Source organism: Delphinapterus leucas, chromosome 13, assembly GCF_059928025.1.
Source record: "Delphinapterus leucas isolate spDelLeu-1000000601 "Yukka" chromosome 13, BTC_Dleu_Yukka2, whole genome shotgun sequence".
NCBI lineage: Eukaryota > Metazoa > Chordata > Mammalia > Artiodactyla > Monodontidae > Delphinapterus > Delphinapterus leucas.
In genome coordinates this window covers 29449907-29463422 of record NC_143141.1, presented here as the reverse complement: position 1 = coordinate 29463422, position 13516 = coordinate 29449907, and the positions used below count along the sequence as shown (strand labels likewise).

Sequence of the window (13516 nt, the reverse complement as noted above, 5' to 3'; positions counted from 1 at the left end):
CAGGGGTGCGGGGTCTGGTCAGCCTTCGCTCATTTCCACCCTGGAGATCCTGCCGAATCCCTCCCACCTCACCCGAGGAGGTACTTTCCCTGTTTGATTCATTTCCCTTCCACCTCTCCCCTGTCCGCGCTCCACTCCATCCGGCTTGACTTTCTGGATTTATGGCCCCATTGACAAGAAACAGTCTCCGAAAAACAAGGGGATGATTTAAATGGGTTTGCATTAGAGTGAAATATGGTTCCAAAACAGGCTTGTAAAAGTGCCGGACTCCTATGAGAGCCACTTAGGCGCAAGGAATATGAAAGATGAGAAGACGCCTAGAAACTAGGCATTTCTCAACTCCCCAGCTTCCCTGCCCCAAGCCGCCCGACAAGCTGCAGCTCCCTTGGAAAATTTCGAGAAGAGCTTAGGGAGGCAGTTCTTAAACCGAAGGCTAGTTCTTCACCTACATTTGGACGTGAATTGCCCATTTCGCTCGGGTTGGATTTCCCGACCTGTAACCTGTCTCTGCGAGGGCATGGGGCGGAAGGCGTGGGGACTGTCCTCAAGCGGGGAGAAGCCACCCGCAGACGTGCCCCCAGGTGATTTGCTCTGGGCAGTTGTTTGCACCGTCTAAACTGCCTTTGCGATCCGGCCACTGGCAGGAGCCGGGCGATCAGCTTTCTACTCCTGCCAGCTCAGAGCCCGGAGGTGAGCTCATGCTAACTGCGAAACACAGTCGCTTTTTCTGCACCCACCCTGTGCCCATCCTTTCCCACGACCTCCCTAACGCAGCCCCCAACCCCAGTCCTGGGTTTTGAGGGCGATTCTCAGAGCCAGACAAGAAGGCGCCTGGAAGGAGGCAGTAGGGTGCGCTGAGCAAGGCCGGGCGGTCCTCTAGCTCCGGGTGCAGGCGGGCAACGGCGGAAGATGCGAGGTCGGCGGATCGAGCCAGCTGAGCCGTGGGCGGTGCTGCAGTGCTCTCTCACCGCCTGCTCCCGCAGCCTCGGCCCCACGGCTCCTGTGCCGCCCTGGGTATAGATGGATGGCTTCTGTATGAAGAAATTGAGTTTCAGGGTATGCGTGACTATGGGTTCTCTTGTTTCTCTGTCTTTCTTCCTGTGTGTCTCTCTCCTTGTGTCTCTTTCTCCCTGCTTTTTTTTTTTTTTTTTTTGGTCTCTCTGTTTTTATGTTCTCCCTTTCAATTTCTGCCTCTCTTTTCCTTCTCTACCCCTATCTCCAAGTTTTTTGTTCATCTCTGTCTTGAAGTGATCCTTTCCTAATGCACAGCTCTCTCCCTGCCTGGTAGGACCCAAGCTCAGTTAGTCCCTTCTCCAGGTGTTCTGGCTGACCCTTATGCTCCCCGTAGCTAAAAAGTTGGCTCCCTCTCAAGTGCCTTTCCTGAAGCATGTTGGGTTTCTGGAGGGGACTCCTTGTGAGATTCAAGCTGTCACTACATCAGCACCCAGGGGTATGAAGTTTGTGTTTGTGCCAGAAGGAGGGGTGTCTGTCTAAAGCTGCAGCCTGGTATGGCCCCTCTGAGCCTCTGAGCATCCCTAGCACCTGTTGAGTATGTCACCTCTAGATGTTTGCAAGGCCAAAAGTGCTTCTGGGCAGCCTTCACTTTGAGGTACTGCTTTCAGGAAGAGCCTGGGCTGTTGTAAGCAAAACCCAGAAGCACTTCCTTTACCTCTGAGCTTAACCTAGAGAACCTGAGGAGGCAGCGCTGCAGGGAGGATGAGGCCAGAAGTCACCTGAGAACCACAGGCGCAACTCACCGTGTTTTTACTGGAGCTCTGGGGGTTGAAGGCACATTTGCTGTTTGACATTTTAAAAATTATTTTGGTGCCTTCACTTGGAGCTTGGGAGCTTGCAGATGGGCCTGCCTGTCGAAAAAAGAGTGAAATCTTAAAGTCAAGAGAGAGCTTGCTGACTAGGCTGAAGGATTGTGTTTGCTGAAAAAGATTCCAGGGGGAGCTGATTCCTTCTCTGGTGTGTGGATCTGAGGCACTTGCAAGAAAAGAGAACGCTTGCCTTATGCTTAGTTCCCCCGTTCCCTGGGCTGGGAAGGAAAGGAACTGAATGCCAGCATTAGCAGTGTGGGTTGGGACCAAAACCATTCAGAGAAAACTCTGTCATTTTCCTCTAATTTGCAAATTGCAGCTATTCATGTTGGATTGAACAGCTGAGGGAAAAGAGCCCCCAGTTTTCACCTGCATTTATTGAGAAGAGGCTGGTAGTAGGAGGGATGCACCAACTTGTAGCTTGTGCTGCAAGCTGGATATAAGCTTTGGTGTGAGCATCCTGGTTAACCACTGCCCATGTTCAAATATACAGAGATAGATTCCAACAATCTCTTCCCGCAGCCTTATTTTTGCGTGTGATCTTAGAAGCTCCTGGCATGTAAGTCCAGTCCCCAGTTTCCCAGCCTCTGTAAACCTGCAAAATGAATAGAGAGAATAGTGGAACACAGACCCATTGTTCAAAGACACAGTCACTTTAGGGAAAGAGGAAAAGAACGGGTAGGTGAATCTTCTCTGGGATTGCAGGGTTCAGCTCAATGAAGACGGTCCTGTATAAAAGAAACTTCTCTAAATGGTTGAATTCTTAGCTCTCCAGAGATCTGAGTTTTCTTTTCCCCAGTCCCTGTGGGTTGCTGTGGGGAATGTGCCAAACCTATCATTTGAGATAAAAAGCTATGGTGAGGTAAGCTTCTAGGCTGGGGGAAGGAAGACTTAGTGACTGAAATGGGGGATGCTAAGCACTGGGGGGCAGGAAGGAAGAAGGGGCTAGTAATGGATGTAACAAATGCTGCAGCTGCCGGCAAAGCCTGGATTGAAGTTCCTTCCTGAAAATGAGGACCCGGGCAAGAACGACCACTCAGATGTAAACAGTGTCTCTGACTGGGAATTCTCATCTGCCTGCCGGTGGGCCAGAGCTGAGCAAGTCCTTTCTCTCCTCTGTATGCACACTGAATTGGTTAGTAAGTGACGTGTCAGAGGACAGGAATCATATTCAGTGGATCTTTCAAATCCAGGAGTTTGAGGCTAATGAAATTAGTGTGTGGCCAGGGCTCTGCCAACTAGAATTAAGTCACTGCAGCCACACTGCAATGCATTTTCAGCCTGAAGGGAGCATCAGGGAGGAATTTCGGGAGATTTGTTTCTGAGCCTGTACAAAATAATACTCATAATGCTAAGAAAGATTAAATGTAAATTAATATTGACTACGAGTAACATATTTAAAAAATAATCGCCGAGTGGGGGATGGCTTAAAGTGGAGAGATTATATAATATGGTGTCCAAAGAATAAATCTCCCCTGACCACTGTTTCATGGGCTATAAGTAAGATATATTACAATGGAAAGTAATGGGAACGTTTTTAGTCAAGGCTTCGCTGCTATTGACTTGAGAGCAAATACTCTGAGAGTATAAATTACTCTTGCTATGTGCTGACTCTGAATGAACAATATTTCATGTGCAGTGACATGGTCTAAGCTATAGACTTGGAATTGAATGGCATCTGTTTCAATTGTTTTGTTCTCTCAAGAGCAACTAGATAGAAAAAAGTGGTCAATTTGACCCTTGTGGGAGCGTGTTGCAAATCTAAACCTGTGTCCCTCATACCATAAATGAAATACATTTGTAAATTTGTAAGTGTTTTCTTTCTGTTCATTGATGCTTGAGTATAATCTCAAACTTTGGGAGCAACATTTTATACATAAGTAGTTGGTTTTCTTCCTTTCTTCTTTCTCTTTCTCCTCTCTCTCTCTCTCTGTTTCTATCTCTCTCTCTTTCTCCATCTTATGTAATTGGATAGAACTGGGCACCTAGGATGATGTGGTGTTACTATAGTGGGATTTTTTTTTTTTAAAAAAAAAACAACTCTAACTTACCCTTTTAAAAATTTCATAAATACAGGTGTCAGTGCCATTTGGAATAGTCTCTATAACAATTTCTGTCTCCACATTTACTGTGTTTCAGCAAATTTACCTAATAGATGGTGAGTGAGCAATTTTTAAAGGGGCATTTTTTAGAAGAGCGGAGAGGGAAGGAATAGAGACAGGCACATACTGTATTTGAAGTTACCTCCACGTGTATTTTATGTATGTATACCCATACAATTAAGAAGTCTTTGGATGTTTTATCTTCAAGAATAATTCAGATAATGGATTACTTGAATATCATAAACATTTAGGGTTTAACAGATTTGTTACATATAGACGTTGTATCACGGATTTAAAAGACCATAGCCAGCGGGCAGCGGCGGGCGGAGCGACCGAGGGGCGGCGCGGGCTGGGCGGCGGGTGCGGGGGTCCGTGCTTCCTCGCGGTGGAGGGCTGGGGTTCGCCGAAGACGCCGGGTTGCGCCGCGTTGCCAGGTTACCGAGCGCGTGCCCCGCGCCCGCTCTTCCGCCCGGGCCGCCCTCGGCGCCGCCTTAGCCGCGGTGCGGGCTGCGCGGGGCGCCGGTTCCGCGGAAGCCTGGGTCGGGCGCTGCGTGCGGGACTCTCGTCGCTCGTGGACGGGGCGCGAGCGCGCGGGGGACGTAGGGCGCCGACCTGGGCCTCCCCGGCGCTCCGGCTCCGCTCAGGGCGCCCGCTCAGGGGCCTCCGGCGCGAGGCCCCCTTTGTGGTCAAGATGGCGGCGCCCAGGCGGGCGGCGCCGAGGTGAGCTGGAGTCGGGCCCGGAGAGGGGCGAGTCTGCCACGCCCAGGACTTGGACCCGGGGCAGGTCTCCCGTCTCCCGCGGAGCGGCAGGTGAGTGGGCGCGGCCGCGCGTAGGTCCCTCTCGTGGGGTGGTCAGCTCTCCGTGCGTCCGCAGACTTCTGTCGTCTGATAGTCAGATCTGGGGTGGCCCAGGTTGGAGGCGTGGGTGCTTGATTGGGGAAACCTGAGGGGTTTAAGGACTCTATTGGGATCGTTTCAGACCCCAGCAAGAAGCTGAGCAAGTTTCCTCTTGACTCTCTTCCCGGCTAAGTTTTCTCCCTTCTCTGAAGGCGCCAGCTTTTCTGAATCACCTTGTTACCCGGGGGGATACAGTTGGTGGTTCTGACCGTGGAACGTAGGACCTGGCGCGGGGAAGCCTGAGCTGGTTCTAGTTACTTTGTTTGCAAAGCACTTGTCTTGTCTTTGGAATCTGTGTATGTAACCAACGTTGGGAAGAGCCAGCGTTTTCTCCTCCAAAACACTGTGAGGGGTAACTTTTTATACGTAAGAAACAAGATGGCGTTCACATCCGTCTCTTTTCCAACCACTGAGTTTTGGTTGTGTTTCCTTTCTTTAAGTTTGTCTCGTTCTGAAGTGATAACAAACAAACAAACAAAAAGACCATAGCCAATTACACAAAGTATACTCTAGTCTCAGTCCTGCCATTAATTAGCTTAAGTCATTTAATTTTTCTAGGCCTCATTTTTCTCGTGTGATGTTTTTTCTTTGAAAAAGTATAGTTTCTAGAAGTCTCTAATCTCTGTGTCATAGTTCAGCTTGGAGAAAACCTGTTCTTATCCAAACTCCATGACATTGTATTTCCAGCTCCAACTTTGGACTTTGAGTGAGTTGGGGGCAACTTTTTCAGGATATTTTCACACAGCTTTTTTAGTTAATACCAGTCTAGCTGACTTGTCATACTCAGACTTTCGTCCATATTCTTTTACCAGTGTGTTCCTTAGTCATATATATAAAGACTGTTGTGCGCAAAATGACCTCCTGGGTCAGCTTACTGCATGGTCATCGACACAGGGCAGGGAGTAAGATTCTGTGGATTTTACAGAAGCAGATACAGGTTTCATTATCCATGTCCTCTCCCCTTTCATCTTACAAAAACAGCAGGCTTTTCTTGGAGAACTGCCAGATAATGCCATCCTGCCTCCTCACGGGCCCCGGGGATGAGTCGCCCAGGGACTGAACTCCAGTAAAGCAGGTGATTGGCTCATGGGTAGGCATCTGACCTCGGCTGAGTCTATCAGACTCCTCCCCAGGACTTTTCTCTCAGAGAAAAATGGAAGAATTGTCTTTTCTCTCTGGAATTTCTAAGCTGGGGAGATATGACTCTGGGACTCCCAGTGACCATCCAGCACAAGAAGAGACTTTCTGTAAAATAAAGTCTTGCAGAGGTAAGCAGGGCTGAGCGATGGAGAGAGAGCTGGAACCCTGCTGATACTCTGGAACTTGCAGATCCAACTGTATCTGAATATGGCTGCATCCCTGAATTTCTAGTACTTGTTTGTTGAGGTGGTTGTTGTTGTTTGGTTTTTGTTTTTAAATTTCCTTTGACTATTTTGAATTTGTTTTCAGTAATGTGCATTTGAAAGCATCATAGCTAAAAGAGCTAATTTCCTACATTAATGTCAGGTTTGCTGAGTGGCATTCCTTAAGTGAAAAATAATATCCGCTATTTTCTTTAAATAAAATCCTTCTAGCTCAGGTTTGAGATATTCAAAACTCTGCCTCCTACCCCCCTCTTTTCCAACATTTACTATATCACCTTGAAGCATTTGTGACCACATCTTTCCCATCTAGACGCAGTTGAGAGAGAGAGCAAAGACTTCTGATATAAACTGCAACCTATACGCCTCCTACCTGGAAGCTTTAGAACATACTTGATTCTTGTCATTAAAGCAAATCTTTTGTTGTTGTCTCCAGGGCACAGAAGCATTTTCATGGCATAATGGAGTACAAAGTACATTAAGCCTAACTCTACTTCTCACCCTCTTTTACTTTAAATAGGCAGAAAAGAACAATCTCAAACACATTTTCCCAACAAATAAAATACATATACGATTATGTTTAGAAGACGTTTATGCAACACATAGTTAGACTGATTAATTAATGGACCTTTCGCCAACTGGCACAGTAAATATATATGTTCAATGTGCTTAATTAAAAAGAAGACAATAACATATTTTTACAGGTTAATTATCTGAGAAGAGTATTGTGCCAGCACACTTGATGCTACAGTATTTCATGTTTGACAGGTAATCTTCTTTCAATTATATTTACTGCTAAATGTTTCTTGGATCAAGCTATTAAATTATAAGGTCAAAAGTAAAATGATACGAAATTACAATGATAAAGGGACACATATCCCACTTTATGAGAATAGAAGTTCTAATTTCTTTTCAATACTACTAGTAGTGACCACAGTACTAACTTGAGCCCTTACTATGAGCCACTGTGCCCATATGCATTTAGTTCTTACAGTAGTTCTGCAAAGGGCATATAATAATCCACACTGCAAAGCTGAAGAAAGTGATTCTCATAGCTGAAAGTCACATAGCTGGTGAGTGGCAAAGTCTAGATTCAAACTTAGAGTCGTCTGACAATGCCCAGGTTGTTGACCACTATGTACACTGCTCAATTGTTGCACCAATAAAGAAGTGCTTGAAATAATTATAGATTTGCCTACCCTGAAACTGCAGTGATTTAAAGACATCAAAGTTGCCAGTTGCTTAACCACATCTACTTACAGTAAGAAATTACATTTTATTTCATTTCTAAAACAAGATTAATTCTGCAGGCCCATAGAAACTTGAGCACACAAATCCTACCTCCAAATGAAAGATGCTTGTTTTCCACTATTCAACAGATGGCCCTGTACAGAGGCAATAAATATATAGTAGAATTTTCATTCAAATAAATGAGAAGAGAGGTTTCTTCTTGTCCTGATTCAGTGCCCATCATTATGGATTATGATGGCTCTTCCCAAACTTTACTTCATTCACTCCACTCTTTCTACAAAACTCCAGTAATGGAATCCATCATTCAGATATATGTGCAAAGCGAAAGGACTGTATTAATACAGTTGCTGAAAGTCAAGTTGATAGAGCACAGGAAATACATCCTAATAAATGCAACATTAATGTTTGTGTGGGCCTTGGAGTTAGCGGTAGAAAAATTTTCAGTTTAATGGAATATTTTGCCTCTTGCTATGGAAGTGTGGCTTAATAGTCTTGTAATTGGTCATTTACAGAATCCTCCATCTCTGGGTTTCATGCTTTCTTTACTCTGCAGCTGTTGATTCCTTCTCTTGTTCTGGATGGAAGATAGCAGCGAAGCCACTTCAGAGGGCTCAGCCTGCCTTTTTGTGTTATTGTTTAGATGAAGATATTTCCATTTATTAAAGCACACTATTTAAACATTTTTATCATGTTTCAAAGTTGACTGTGTTCTGAAGGTATGAGCGCAGGCAGACATAATGGGGGATGTTTTCCAGGAGAGAACATACCCTTATCAAAGGAATTATCAGAATTTTCATGTATGGATTGAGAATCAAATTCTGGAGTTAGACCTGAATTTAAATTCATACTCACAACTTATTACCAGTCTCATCTTGATCAAACGGTTACCACACTTCTCATCAATTTCCTTATCTTTGAAAGCGGAATAAGAGAAGTATGCCTGGTGGAGTTACACATAAAGCTCATCTGATAGAATATTCATAAGGATTTTGCACAAAATATACATGGATATATTTTAGCACCGAGTTTAGCATGCGATTCGTCTTCAATACATTTAAGAGCTATTATTTTATTATTATTATGCTATCGTTAAATATCACTATTACTTAAATGTCATTATTGCTAAAATTGCTGTAAAACTACCGCAATAACCCATGATGAATTCCCCTCTTCTGTTTCCTTTGTTTAAATGGAAAATATATATATAAATCTAGACAGAGAACACTTTAGTGATCCTATTCAGTGGAGTGAGAATTTCCATGGCACTGATTAAAACAAATCCTGAATTGCATGGACTTAAGATAGCAGAGAGGGGCTTCCCTGGTGGCGCAGTGGTTGAGAGTTTGTGACCCGATCCGGGAAGATCCCACATGCTGCGGAGCGGCTGGGCCTGTGAGCCATGGCTGCTGAGCCTGCGCGTCCGGAGCCTGTGCTCCGCAACGGGAGAGGCTGCAACAGTGAGAGGCCCGCGTACCGCAAAGAAGAAAAAAAAAAAGATAGCAGAGAGGCTAAGAGATTTGAAGTTAGACATCCCCAGGTGTGAATTCTACTGTGACCCTCTTCTAGCTCTAGAACCTTGAGGAAGTTACTTAAACTTTCTGAGCTTCACTACTAGTTTCCTCATCTGTATCTTTTTCAGGACTATTTATCAAGCATCTTCCTGTTCTCTATGCTTGGACGTATCAATGAATAAATCAGACAAGAGCCTTTGCCTGCGTGCTCCTTCTTGCATGCTTTCTCCCTCCTTACACTCTCGTGTGGAAACGGATGTTATAAATAAATTCTGTGCTTTGTCACAAGTTGACGGGCGCTACGGGGTAAGGAAAAGGATGTGAAGCTCACTGAAGAGGCTTGGGTTGGGAGTGCTGGAGGAGTGTACAGGTAGGTTCCGATTTTAAATAGGGTAGTCAGGGTGGATTTTATAAGTTGACATTTGAGCAAAGACTTGAAGTGAGGGAGTTGTCAGAATGTATGATGGGGAGACCACTCCCTGGGAGCAAGAATAACCAGTCCCCAAACTCTAAGGCAGAAATATGCCGGGCAGCTTGGAGGAATATCAAGGAGGCCACCCTGGCTGACTTAGTCAGTGGGGAGGAAGAGACAGCAGGAGGGCTGGAGGTCGGATATGTGATGGGTTGGATTGGGTAAGTCCTGGGAGGCCATCACATGCATTGTGTCTTTTACTCTAAATGTAGGCAGCCAGGGGCAGGATTTTAGCCGAGGTGTGGCATGAACTGTCTCTTGTTTGAAAAGCATAACTCTATCTGTGGCCTTGAGGATGTGGGGAGAGAGTGGAGTCAGGGAGAATCTCGGGAGGCAACTACAGGATCCTCGAGGTCTATGCTGGTGGCCTGCACCAGGCTGCTAGCGGCTGGTAATTCTCAGAAGTGGCACATTGGGAAGGTTGTGACAGCATTTCGTGGTAGATTGAATGCAAGAATGGAAAGGAAGAGGGAGTCAAGGGTGAATTCGAGATTTAGGGCCTGGGAAACTGGAAAGGTGTGGTTACTGTCACCCAAGATGGAAAAAGTTTGGGGTAGAGCATGTTTGGGGGATTAAAGACCAGTTTTGGAGGTATAAGATTTGAGATGTTTTCGTGACGTCCAAGTAGAGATGCTGAGTACACAGTTGGATACACAAGTCTGCAGTTCTGAAGAAAGGTCTAAACTAGAGATACTTTAATACAATGGAGATATTAAGAATAATGACATGGAAGCGCTATTTTAAAGATAAAATGAAGTCATGCAATTAGCACTCTGTCTTCTCAAAACATTGAATAACTGTTAGCTAAAATAATTACCTGAAATGAAAAAATACCTATAGTTTGTTTTGTTGTTTGCAGTAAAAGTGAATAAAATGTCACAATTATTTTAATAGTATTTGTGACACAGTAGTTTTAGTTAAGACACCATGACTACAAACATTTACAAGAAACCTTTCCGTCTCCTACTTTTCACTCTGATAGGGTACTTGGAACCATATTTTGTAAGGTTTAAGTTAGTTGCCATAGGGTACCTCTTTAATTAGAAGTAATTCTGAACTGTCTAGTTCCATGCAGTTTTATATACATATATGTATAATTATTATTTTATGATTTATCAAACTCAGTTGAAAATTTGCATCACTGATATACATTAGAATTTAAGCATTTACCCAGGTATTCAAGGGAAAAAATGTACTTGTCTTGTAATTTCCATAGGGGAAATTACACATCTTCCCTTCACTTTGCAATTGAATTTGCAATTGAATGCAGGGGAAATACTATCTTACTGGTCTTTGAGTTCCCCTTAGCTATCTGCAAGTCCTTAAACAGCCTTTGTGGCTTAACCAAAATTCTCTTCCATCTTCATTCCGCTAACAGATATTGGTCTAAGCATGTGCTTATACTAAAAAATGCATGACCACGTTGTCTCTACACATCTATAATTTTATGTTAACACTATCATTATGTAAGCTATACTTGAATTGTAATTATAACAGATTTTATGTCAACACACATCCATTTCTAGTGTTCATCTGGTGTTCAAGGGGAGAGCAGCATGTCGTAAATTTTATCAAAATATAACATCTGAAGAATAGAACAGAGGGTAATTGTGTAATTCTGTATTCACTCTAATTAAGTTCAGTGGAGTTGGCATAATAGAATTAAGGTGAAAAAAAAAAAAGACATTGAGGTACCATGGCTCCCTCTCCTAACACACCCTTTTTATATCCGAGAGCAGAGACTCAGCACCTTTCTGTACAGAAATGGAGACAGGAAGAGGCCAGAGGATGAATGACAGGCACGAATGAGGTGGAACTTTGAAGAGCAACATGGAAATGAAATAATTCTTTTGTATTTGGTAGGTGGGGAAAATGTACCAGCGTGTATGCCTACTGGGACCACGTTTTCCAGAACAGTTAAGCCCAGTGTCAACTATGCTGTCCCACCTTCCTCGTAAGTAGGAACATACTGTTACTTGAATCTTTGCTTCCTGTTTCTTGATACCTGGTTGAGAAGATTATCACAAGAACTGCATCTTGTTAGCAAATACACTGTTTTGAAATGATTGACACTCACTGAAGAGTGGCAGCTCCAAGCTTGCTCTCTCTTGATCTTGGAGTATTTAAGTCTGGAGTGCAGGAGTGGGTTATGGGGAAAGACCATTGGAATTCTTATGTCTTCAGCATAATGGTTATAGCATAATGGTTAGGAGTGTAGGTGCTGGTTCCAATCTCTGCTTTCCACTTGCTAACCATATGAGCTTGGGCAATTTACCTGATTACCTGAACCTCAATACTCCTGCCTATAAAATGATGTTAATAATATTTCATCCCCATAGACTTGTTTTCAATGTTAAAATGAAGTCACTTACACCAAGCACTTAATACAATGCCTAGAGCATAGTAAAGTCTATTATTATTACTATTACTACTACTACTATTATTATTATTACTATCACGATGCCAGGTGCTATTTTTCCTATGCCTTATTCCATTATCTTCTGCCCTGTTCCCCCATTTCTGTCTTGTTGCTGTACAAGGGTAGGTTTGTCACAGAGCATTTTCTTTCCCTAGTGTCTGACTCTTAGTCATCAAGGTGACTGGTCCATGACCCCGGCATTCATTGCTGCTCGTTGAAGCAACCCATTTTGAGAAGGGGAGTTGGATATTGATGCCAAGTTGGGTCAAGGAGAGAGAATTTTCTCTCTTCTGCACTCAGAGAGCTAAGTGAAATATTCAGGCCTCAGAAGGAGAATCAGGCAAAGGGCAACATGCTTAATTTCATACCTTAGTGATTAAGAACAAGTCAGACAGGCTGGATTTGAACTCATTTCCGTCATGTACTGACAACGGGATCTTAGGTGCTTTTGTAACCCGTCTGAGGCTCAGTCAACATCTGAAAGAGACGAATAACATTATCAGAACCTAGTGTATAGCCTCGTTGTAATAAGTGAGTAAATCCTTTTAAAACGTTCAGCACGTTGTTTGGCATATAAACACTTAATAAAATTTAGCTTCTTTGACTACTACCGCTGCTAATATTATTAAGTAGCTGAGCAGATCCGAGGCCCATTTTTTTCTTAGATTGCACATAATCATTTGGACAACCAGCTCACATTGATCAACCGTTGCTTATATATAAACCCCCATGAACCCAAAGGTGCTTTAACTCTCTCCCAGTCAGAGCCTGTTCTGGGGGCAGAAGCAACACCGGCACTACCCCCGTCATCTTTGCCTTTATTGTCACTACACTCGCCTGCCGTACTGAGCACTTTCTGTTTGCCAGGCACCAAATTTAGCCCTGCGTATGCACTATATTATGTAGTTCTCACACTCCACTCAGGTGGGAGACATTATCATCATCCCCAGTTTTCAGGTAAAGACGCTGAGGTGTTGGAAAGGTAAGAAACTTGACCCACAGCAAGAGATGGAGCCGGAGTATTCAAACCCTTCTCTCTGACCTCAAGAACCCTTAAATATTAGCATACTACTACATCCTGGTAAGAAAATCTGCTTCCAGCCACTCTGGTGAGAGTAGAAATGATTCTCAGTCCCCACATTCCTCTATTGCCCATGCCACCCTAGCCTCAGGACTAGGGGGGAAAGGAAGTGATCTCTTCAAAGAGCAGCCAAAGGGAACCTACTCCCTTCTGCCTTTTCGTAATCAACTAACCAATATTTTATTTCCTTCTTAAGAGTCCCCACATGTTCCTTTTGGTACTTAGCTTGGCCTTTTAGAATTCTGACATTCTGTACGTGACTCATCCACTGTATTTCATGTTAATTTATTGAGGTCAAGTATAGGGTCTTACTCATCCTGAAGTCCAGTTATCCCCTGTCACATCTAACTCTGTTCTCTTCTTCTTGTAGGACATCTGCAGGTATTTATTTGAATTTTGTTGAATTGTTCTCATCAATAGTACATTAAAAGTTATACAGAAAGTGCTTTCTTATAAGGAAAACCATCTAAATAGATTTCTAGCTCTTTACTTTTTATAGCACTATTGTAGAGATTTTAGATCTCCAGGTAATACTTTTTAGATTGAGTTCTTCATATCATCTTATTTTTACATATAATGATAAATCTGAATTTTCTCTA

General features: G+C 43.6%; 1 protein-coding gene across 1 annotated transcript in view; it reads left to right on the top strand.

The window, feature by feature from the left end:
* Positions 1 to 2787: 2787 nt before the first annotated feature.
* LOC149747717 (uncharacterized) overlaps positions 2788 to 13516 on the top strand; it is a 119191-nt gene continuing 108462 nt past the window's right edge. Inside the window, exons 1-3 of the mRNA XM_089922486.1 lie at positions 2788 to 2865; positions 4225 to 4735; positions 11281 to 11371. Coding sequence (XP_089778612.1) covers positions 2788 to 2865; positions 4225 to 4735; positions 11281 to 11371 — 680 coding nt within the window. The remainder of the gene's footprint in view (positions 2866 to 4224; positions 4736 to 11280; positions 11372 to 13516) is intronic.